Source organism: Geospiza fortis, unplaced genomic scaffold (genome assembly GCF_000277835.1).
Source record: "Geospiza fortis unplaced genomic scaffold, GeoFor_1.0 scaffold69, whole genome shotgun sequence".
In the NCBI taxonomy this organism is placed as follows: domain Eukaryota; kingdom Metazoa; phylum Chordata; class Aves; order Passeriformes; family Thraupidae; genus Geospiza; species Geospiza fortis.
In genome coordinates this window covers 263,807-273,454 of record NW_005054555.1, presented here as the reverse complement: position 1 = coordinate 273,454, position 9,648 = coordinate 263,807, and the positions used below count along the sequence as shown (strand labels likewise).

General features: G+C 49.3%; 1 protein-coding gene across 1 annotated transcript in view; it reads right to left on the bottom strand.

Moving 5' to 3' along the window:
* Positions 1–226: 226 nt before the first annotated feature.
* Positions 227–9,648, bottom strand: part of LOC102043598 (cAMP-specific 3',5'-cyclic phosphodiesterase 4B-like) — an 87,715-nt gene continuing 78,293 nt past the window's right edge. Inside the window, exons 3-6 of the mRNA XM_014310603.2 lie at positions 8,314–8,350; positions 8,155–8,225; positions 3,864–3,913; positions 227–261 (exon numbers count right to left, since the gene is read on the bottom strand). Of these exons, the coding sequence (XP_014166078.1) occupies positions 227–261; positions 3,864–3,913; positions 8,155–8,225; positions 8,314–8,350 (193 nt within the window). The remainder of the gene's footprint in view (positions 262–3,863; positions 3,914–8,154; positions 8,226–8,313; positions 8,351–9,648) is intronic.

Sequence of the window (9,648 nt, the reverse complement as noted above, 5' to 3'; positions counted from 1 at the left end):
AAAGAAACAGAATTTCAACGTGAATCCACTACTCCGTGGGTGCCCAGAGCCATTCTGCACGTGCCAAGCAGAGCAGGATGGCGCAAGAGCAGCAGCTCCGTGCTAATTACTGGGGATCCAGAGATATTTGTAACCCAGAGCTCAATTGGATGCACAAGGCTCCCTAGCTCCTACGAAAACTTGGGGCTGTCAGCAGCACGAGCATTATCCAGTCTTTGTTTATGCTTTACACAAAGGATCGTGCACGAGTCTGTGTACGTCCTACACCCACAGGAAAAATGAAAGAGTACGAGTTTGGAGGTCGTGTAAAGGCATGTGAGAAGAGCAGACAAACGTGCCGAGGTACAGGAAAGCAGAGCTAAGGCACAAGGAAGAAAAACACCGACCCTTCCCTCCCATCCCCAGAGAGGAATTTGAACAAAGCTTTAATCCCCTGAGCCCTGAAATACTGCAGGTGACATATCCCAAAGGGCAGCACCCTGCAAGCCTGGGGCTGCGGCCGAACAGCAACGTTGTGCCATTAATTGTGAGGAGAACTGCCTATCATTAATTGTGAGAACTGCCCATCATTAATTGTGAGGACTGCCTATCATTAATTGTGAGGAGAACTGTCATTAGAGAGTGCTGAGAGTATCCAAGGGGAGCCTTGAGAAGAGTCTCTGCAAACCCCCCACAGTCAGGGAAAAACTCGGTGCTGTTCGATCCACAGCTCTGTGCTTTGCTCCTGTCACCACTGGCGACATTAATGTGGCAGTGGCTCAAACAGGAATGGGAAAACACTGCCCATCCCAGGACTGATGGTGTGGGAACAAAACAGGCTGGGAAAAGTTTGTACCGAATTTGTGGAAGAATGAGAGGCTTGGACTGTGAAAGGTGATTTAATTCTGAGGGAATAAGGGTTACTGAAGGGAATAAACATGGAAGAAAGAACAAAACCAAGCAGGAAAAGCCAGACTTGTTGCTGGTTAAAGGTGTTATTGGTTGAATCATTGGGTAGGAGCTGCAGACCTTTCACTGGGGCCAGGGAGGGGAGAGCTGGAGGGAGAAGGGAAGGCTCTGATCGATTCCTGAGCCCAAGGTGGCACAAAGGTCACCAAGAGTAACTGGGGCAGAGGCCACACTCAGCAGAAACAAAGGGGGACAGGAGAAAGAAACCTCAGGAGAAAGAGCCCTCAGGGACACTGTGACACTGTGTCTCTCATTGTTCCTGTAACCCAGAGCTGGCTGAGCCCTGGCCCTGCACAGCTGCTGGGGATGCCACACACCACAGGAACCCCACAGCACTCCCACCATCCTGCCCAGCTCATTAAGGACTGATGGACTTTTGCTATGGCTTTGTATTTCCATGTTATGGTTTCTCAGTTAATTCATAAAAGTGATTTTGTGCGTTCCTGTGAGCTGCAGTTATAACAAAATAACAGGAAAAATCTGCCAGATTTACTTCAGCTGATACCAAGGACAAAACACAGGATGTTCAATCCATATTGCCCTTCCTTCTCTGGCTGTGCTTGCAAGGTTAAGAAAGCTCTGAAATACACAGTGACACCAGCAGTGCCTTTCAAAGCCCTTTGTCCCGGGAAAAACCCGGCCAAAAGTTTCTCTGCTTAAAGAAAATGAAAGCAAAAAAGAATTTCCTCATTTCACCACAGCTCATTTATTCCACCACGGGCCTGGGTCCTCAGTGATGCAACACCAGCAACAGATTTGGCTGTTGTTGCTTGGAAAATCCTGGAATATTCCAGCTGGAGTAAATAGCTGGCGTGTATTCCTTGCAGTGCAAATGCTGGATGTAATTTGCCTCCCTCCAGGGTAATTTTATTAATGCAGCCTCGTTTGCTTTAAGCCCTGAGTTCTGTATTTCTCAGAACAGGATATAAATCACCCCATTAGTGACAAATCAAAGGAGACATCCACAAGATGCTCACAGTGATGTCAGTGGGTTGTGGTAAAGCCGTGAATCAACAAGTGACACTGGAGGGTTAAAATCAAATTCCAAGCTTCAACAAATCTTGTGAATCTAAAGCCAGTCCATTCCAAATACAGTCTTTTATCTAGAGAGATGTGAAGCAGCCTGGTCCCAATCCAAACATGACTGCTTCCTTCTGCAAAACCTTCAGGAAAAACACTCTGCATCCTCCCAGCCGCTGGCACAGAACTGGAAGGGTTCTCATAGGAAAACCTCTCCTTCAGTTCATCATTTCCAGAACAGAAGCCATCAACAGGGGAAAAAAAGGTGCAAACACTGAAAAATTTCCTTAAAAAATCTCTGTTCTTGCTGAATTAAATGGAAACTTCCTTAGAAAGTCAAGGGTTGTGATTGTTTTCTGCTGCCTGGAAAGGAAGTCAGTGTGACAGTGGCTGTGAAGAGGCAGAGGAAGGCAATGACCTGAATTTAACCAAGAAACCCAGGGTTTTCTACCAATAATGCCAATATTGGCTGGTTTATGTAGGAAATCATACAGTTTCCTATTAATCTCAGAAATGCATCTCCTTCTTATCTACAAAGTGTTACAATTTACCACTGCTGCAATGATCCAACTCACTTTTTAAAATTTTACTTGAAGATTTCACCTAAAAGCAGCTAAGATTCATGGTTAAAAACCTATTTACTTGAGGGGCCACAAATCCAACCTTTACAAGGTAACACAACACTTGCTCTACAGTTCTGTGTGTCAAACACTTCGTTACTAAAGGAGTTTTCATATATTCCCAGCATTAGAAGCTTGGATCAGCTAAAAAGTGCCAAGTGTCCTACAGCTCTCGTTGGAAATAGTGTAGAAAAATATCCCCAAAGTGTTAAAAAGTTGAGAGCAACTTTTTCCACAGAAAGTGTTAAGAAAGCAAACCTAAAAATTCCTGGAAGGGCATTCTCTTCCCATTATTAGATTGTCTAACTTACATAAACAGATCCATTGAAGGCCTAGGAAATTTTCCATGGGTTTTTTTGTTTTTTTTTTTTTTCACACAGGCACAAATTCTTAAGATTGTGATGTCCAGTTTTGTTTTTGAATCAGAGGTTTCCATCTCCCATTAACAAGTTTGGAGGAACCTAACCTGGAAGTGTCCAGCACTCTGTGTGTCCCCTGAGAATAAATAACACACAGCAGGAGAGGAAATGATAGTTATCCAGGCTTCACATGCTGTGAAAATTAAGCTTTATTAGTCCCTCCAAGCATGTAATTATTGGAAGGGCTGAGATTAAACCTTACAAATGTGCACTGATCCAAATCTTATCTCCTCTCCGGAGCAACCTTTGAATTAGTGCACGTAGGGCCAGCTCTGATCCTGAGCAGGGTTCTACAGACCCTCAGCCTGGCTAAACCCAGGTGTCAAAGCAACTAAACCTGTCCTAAGTAATCAGCTTCTGCTGCTCACCCTCGTCCTTCCCCCTGCCTGAGCAGCCCTCACGGGGCTGCCCACCCCACCTTGCCCTGGCACCCCCTTCCCAGCAGGAAGCCAAGGAAGTCTCACCCAGGAAAGGTTTGAGTACACAGATCACATGGAGACAAACTGAAATAAACAGAATAAAAAAAAGACCCAGCTGTGCCTGAGCCTGTTCAATGCTCGTGGGCTGGGGCTTGTCCAGGCCTGTGCTCACAGGGACTCACATGAACAGCAGCCACTGTGGCCATGACTATCAAACCAAAATCATGTTCATCTCTTGTGCTAATGCACCAGCAGAAACCCCAAACCAAACGATTAAAATAACAATATTTGGAGCCTGGTAGCTCTCTCCTGTGAGTCCTGCAGGAGGAACTCAGACCTGTACCGGGGAGGAGGCAGGAGAGCAGCTGTGAGCAGAACTGGGCAATAAATGTTGTGTGCCCTTGGCCTGGCAGCCCACCCCCAAATCCCACACGTACCTTGCAGGTTCACTCTGGAGACAGGTGGCTGACTCGTGACTGGAGATCTCCTAAGAGGGAACAAGAATTCTCTGTCAGGAGGTGGGATTTTATCTTTCCAAACCCTGCCAGCTCCCCCAGCTAAAAATCTATTTCTATTCTCCCAAAAAAAGCCAAACATTTCACAAAGATTTGTTGAGCAGCATTGACAGATCTGCTAGGAAAAGCCAGAGATGGCTGCTCCCTGCCTGTTCCAGGGGCTGGAAATGAGGAAAAATGGAACCATCCTGTGCTGCCTTTGCAACTCCATGCTCAAAACATGCCTGAAGGCAGCAAGGGCCAGGCTCTAGACTTCCCCCATGGCCAAAGCTTTTTCCCATAAAGCTTTTCCCTGCGAAGTCTGGAATGGACCCTGAAGTGATGTCAAACTGCTGCAAGGCAGTGCCACAGGTAAGGTCAGAAATGTGCCTTTAAACCCTCCAGTTAACACTGGAATTGCTCCTGAATTGAGGAAGAGGATGCTGCAGTCACTATTGTTTAGCTCTGAGACACCTGAAGGACACTTCATGGACTCTGACCAACAATCTCAGCAGCAATTTCTGGATTTTGGAGGGGCCAAAAGCCATTTGAAAAAAATTGGCTGACGTCAAGCCAACAGGGTCTGACTGGAAAAAGGTGCAGAATCTCTCCATATGTCCACACAGTTCCCTATGAGACTTGCCAAACAAAACTGTTACTTTTTCAAGCTGAAGCCATCATCAGAGACTTGTTTTCTAAAGGAGTTAAAAAGAGTTGACACCAAAACCAAGACGCTTCAGTTTGGATTGACTAAAGTCCTTCAGGCTGACCAAAAATGAAACTTTCGGCTTCTGCTTCTCTAAAGAAGTTTCAGATCCATTTTAACTGAAGCCAGATTTCCCCACACTCTCCCTTTGCCAACCTCCTTCCTAACCCCAAATCTCGGAGTCAGCCACTGAACTGCAACATCCATTATTCTCCAGCTCTCCTTTGAAGCTGGAATCAAAGCAGGCAGAGCGGCTCAATTGTGCTGCAATTGTAGCTCCGGGGGGTTCTTCAGAAGTGCTCCGGGAAGGCCTCGCTGCCCAGGTGAGGTCTGGAGCGCAATTCCAGCCCTGCTTCCAGCCCTCCACAGCCCGCTCCGGCAGGAGCCTGCCTGGCATCCAAAGGCTGTTCTGGCAGGGTGAGCAGCAGCCGGGCTCTCTGAAGGGTTCAGCACAGGGCACACACGCTGGGCGCTCAGTTCCCGGCAAATGTGCCCCGCCCTGCCTCTGCTGAGCCTTTGAAAAGCCAAATCTCGAAATCTCTAAAAAACAGAAACTCCCCGACAGGGACAGCACGCCGCGGCTGCAGCGCTCCCGGAGCGGAGGGATCCAAGCTCAGGGATCTCCAAGCCCGGAGCTGCACAGACATGCCTTTGGGGGGTGGGGAGGGACCAGCCGCTGCTCCCTGCGCTATTCCCCGCTGCACGGCCATCCTCAGATCCATGTGCCGCAGGGCATCGCACCGAGCAGGCTCCGGATGCTTCCCGACCGCGTCCTGGGCTGCAATTGCCAAACTCCGCCACTCCAAAGCCATTAATCATCCTCTCCTCTTTTCCAATCAGGAAACTGCCTCAAGAACCCTGACGTTAAAGTCCAAAAAATATGACTGCCAGTTGTTTTTTTTTCCTCCGGGCCTTAACATTCATATTTTCCAGCAAATAGGTGGGACAGCGTCCTCTTTTTCCTTGCTCGGGCCAGGAGGGGTGGTGGAGGAGGAGGAAAAAAAGAGAGGAGAGGAGAAGAGGGGTAAAGGAAAGCTGAGATTCTCATGATCCCCAGAGCAGAAGTTTAAGTAAAATGTCACAAATCATGAGACAGATGATAAAATCATGAGCTGGCAGCATGGCTGCAACCCAGCAGAGCTCTTTGGAAACTGTGCAGGAAGCTCCACGGCACCTGGAAGCACATTCCGCCATGGACTGGGATGTTTGGCATGGGATGGCTTAAAAATTTAATGACTTTTACTTTGGCCAGGCAAACACTTTATACCTCAATCAAATCTGGGAATGCTTTCCAAAGGACACTGTAAAATGCCTGTGTGTCCTACAGGTTACACCCTCGCTTCCTTCCGGCCCTGTCCAATCTCAGATTCCTCATTAGGAACTGCCAAAATGCCCAAGCCTTCCAAAAAAGCAAAGCTTATGAAAAAGGAATATTTAAACCATCTGGGTTTTTATTAACCTCCACCTTGGAATGCAGCAGTTCCTTCCCATCAAAATTTGCCAACAGGAATCAACAGGAGGGAAAACCTCACGCCGGGATAAAATGCTGGGCTTTATGTAAAATAAAGATGGTGAGCTCGTGGTGGGCACCAGGTGATGCCACTCACACCTGGAGTGGAGCGAGCCCGTGGTGTCCCACTGGGCACATCCCTGCACCTCATCCTTCCCTTCTGGAGCCAGTGGAGCCTAGCAGTGCCTGGGTGGGTGCACAGCAGACCTCGCCAGGAATGAGTGATGATGGTTTGAGGCTGAACAGCTCTCTGGGGCCCAGCAGGCCAGAGGGTGACGATGACTGGCTCAGTATAAATAGCCAAGGGGAAACGGTGGTTCCGGACAAAGGCCTAAAAAGGAGTTTGTTTGGTTTCTCCTGTTCAGCAGGTAGGAAAAACAACATCCTCCTCCTGAGTGCATCACCTTCCTCCTTCAGAGCAATCAGTGTCAAAGGAAGTGATGTGGGATTCATTTCTCTGGGCAGCCCTCTGGCAGCTGAGCTCCAGGATGCTGCTTCTGGGAAATCCTTGCTGTTCCCAGAGCCCGAGGTTTGGGGTGCCCCCCTTGACATCTGCCCTTTGGCCATGAACAGCTCATGTGAGATAAGCTTTGTTGGGTAGAGCCTGGTGCTGATAACACCAGCTTTGGGGGTTTGATCCCTCTGCGGGCCAATTAAGAGTTGGACTTGATTCTGCTGGACCCCTTCCAACTGGGACAATTCTGGGATTATTATTGCTCTGTGAAGCAGTGGTGGAAATGCAGGGCAGGACCATTATGGAATGCCTGGGATAGCCAAGGTGGCCACACAACGAAGATCATGGAATTGTTTAGGTTGACAGAGACCTCTGAGATCACCAAGTCCAACCCAGCACTGCCTAAGGCCACCACTGACCCGTGTCCCCAGGTGCCACATCCACAGGGATTTTAAATCCCTCCAGGGATGGGCACTCCATCCCTGCCCCGGGCAGCTGTGCCAGGGTTGGGGAGCCCTTTCTGTGAAGAAACTCTTCCTGACATTCAAATAAACCTGCCCTGGCCCAGCCTGGGGCCGTTCCCTCTGCTCCTGTCCCTGTTCCCTGGAGCAGAGCCTGACCCCCCCGGCTGTCCCCTCCTGGCAGGAGCTGTGCAGAGCCACAAGGGCCCCTGAGCCTCCTTTGCTCCAGGCTGAGCCCCTTCCCAGCTCCCCCCCTTCCCCAGATCCATTTCCTTCTCACTCTCCAACCCCTTAATGTGTTTTTTTGTGGTGTGGGGCCCCAAACTGCCCCCATGATTCATAGTGGACATGGCACAAACAAAACACAATGCCTGCTCCTCAGGGAGGACCTGAGGGATGAGGGGATGAAAGGATGAGAAGTGAGGGAATGAGGAGATGAAGGGATGAGGGGATGAGAGGATGAATGGATGAGAGGATGAGGGGACGAGGTGGTGAGGGAATGAGGGGTGAGGGAATGAAGGAATGACGCTCAGTTGGGGGATGAGGCCATGAAGATTAAGGAGATGAAGAGATGAAGAGATGAGGGGTGAGGGGATGAAGAGATGAGGGGATGAACAGATGAGGGAATGAGAGGATGAGGCGGTGAGGGAATGAGGGATGAGGGAATGAAAGGATGAGAGCATGAGGGGATGAGGGGATGGATGCCATCAGGGGATGAGAGGACAAGGCAGTGAGGGAATGAAGGGTGAGGGAATGAAGTAATGAGAGCATGAGGGGATGGACGCCATGAGGGGATGAGAGGATGAGGCGGTGAGGGAATGAGGGAGGAGGGAATGAAGTGACGAGAGCATGAGGGGATGGACGCCATGAGGGGATGAGAGGATGAGGTGGTGAGGGAATGAGGGGGGAGGGAATGAAGGGACGAGAGCATGAGGGGATGAGGGGATGGATGCCATGAGGGGATGAGAGGATGGATGCCATGAGGGGATGAAGGGAAGGCCGCCATGAGGGGAGGGCAGACGGCGCCCCCTGGCGTCGCCGCCCCTCCACGGGCCCCGCCGGCTCCTCTCGTGTACGGAAGGAGCTTAAAAAGCCAGGCTTACTTGTTGGAGGTGCCGTGTAAATTGGTGAGAAGCGTGAAGTTGTTCCTCACGCTTCTTAGGCTGGCCAGCACCTGAGGGAGACAAAACGCGCAGGTGTCACCTTCTCCGCTTTAATGCTTTAGAAAAACTATTTCAGAGGCCAATATGCCACCAACTCACCTGGGCAAAAGGTGTGACAATCAGGTCGTCGCCATGCCTAAGGAAAAACGGAGAAAAATGTATAAATTGCTGTACAAATGTACCTTCAAACAGAGTGAAATTCACCTCAGGGAAGGAGCGTTTTCCTGAGGGGGTTTTCCTCACGAACGTACCCACGCAGCATTCAGTTAGCACCACATAAAAGTTTGTTCCTAATGGAAAGGTCACCATGTATATCCAAAACAACCGGCTGCAGTGAGCATTCGGACTGGGAACGCCAGGCAATAAAAGCCAGGAAATTCAAAAGTTAAGGCTCATGCTTGCACTGCGGTGGAAAAAAACCAACCATAGTGGTGCGGGGAAAGGTCACCTTTGAATTTCCTGGCTTTTGTTGATCTCTGTTGCAGTCTCCAACCTTGTTCAGACGCCGAGTTTTGTCTGGCTGTTTTCATCACGGAAGATTTGAGAAGAAGTTGTGAGCAAAATATACCAGAAATAAGAGGGATTTTTTTTTTTCTTTTTCTTTTTTTTTTTTTTTTTTTTTTTTGGTATTAGTTATGGCACTTGAGCGTGTATGGAACATTCTGTATGACTGACCTAACTGAGAGATAGCAGGGTATAGAATCATTGAAAGGTCTGGCTTGGGAGGGAGCTTAAAGCCCATCCAGTCCCACCCCTGCCATGGGCAGGACATCTTCCAATACCCCAGGTGGATCCAAACTCCACCCAGCCTGGCCTTGGACATTTCCAGGAATCCAGAGGCAGCCGCAGCTGCTCTGGGCGCCCTGTGCCCGGCCCTCCCCACCCTCCCAGACAGGAATTCCTTCCCATATCCACCTAAATCTACCTGCTTTCAGCTTAAATCCATTCCTCCTTGTCCTGTCCCTCCATCCCTTGGCCCACGTACCTCTCCAGCTCTCTTGGAGCCCCTTTAGGCACTCTTAGAAGCAACGTTTTGGTCAATTCTATTCTTAATCCCATAATTCATAAGAGGATGTACTGAGCAAGGGCAGCAGATCCGGCTCCAGCTGCCACAGGACCCTCTGGAGAGTTCACCACCAGTGCTGATCCCTCCAAAGAGGAATTCTCCCTGCTGTGCTGTCAGAGGTCATCTCCTCATCCTCACTCGGGTATCAATGCTATTAAGTCTAAATTTAATTAAAATTGCCTCCATGCTCATGGAGACTCTGTCCCAGTGCTAAGAGAGCCTTGATGGCCACAGTGGATGGACACTTCAGCTGCAGACAGACACGAATTTGGGGGGAATTATGGGATTCCCCCACCCCAGCACACTGCTGGGAATTGCTACAACACACCATTTACACGAAACACTATTTGCATAATTTGGAGTGTTTC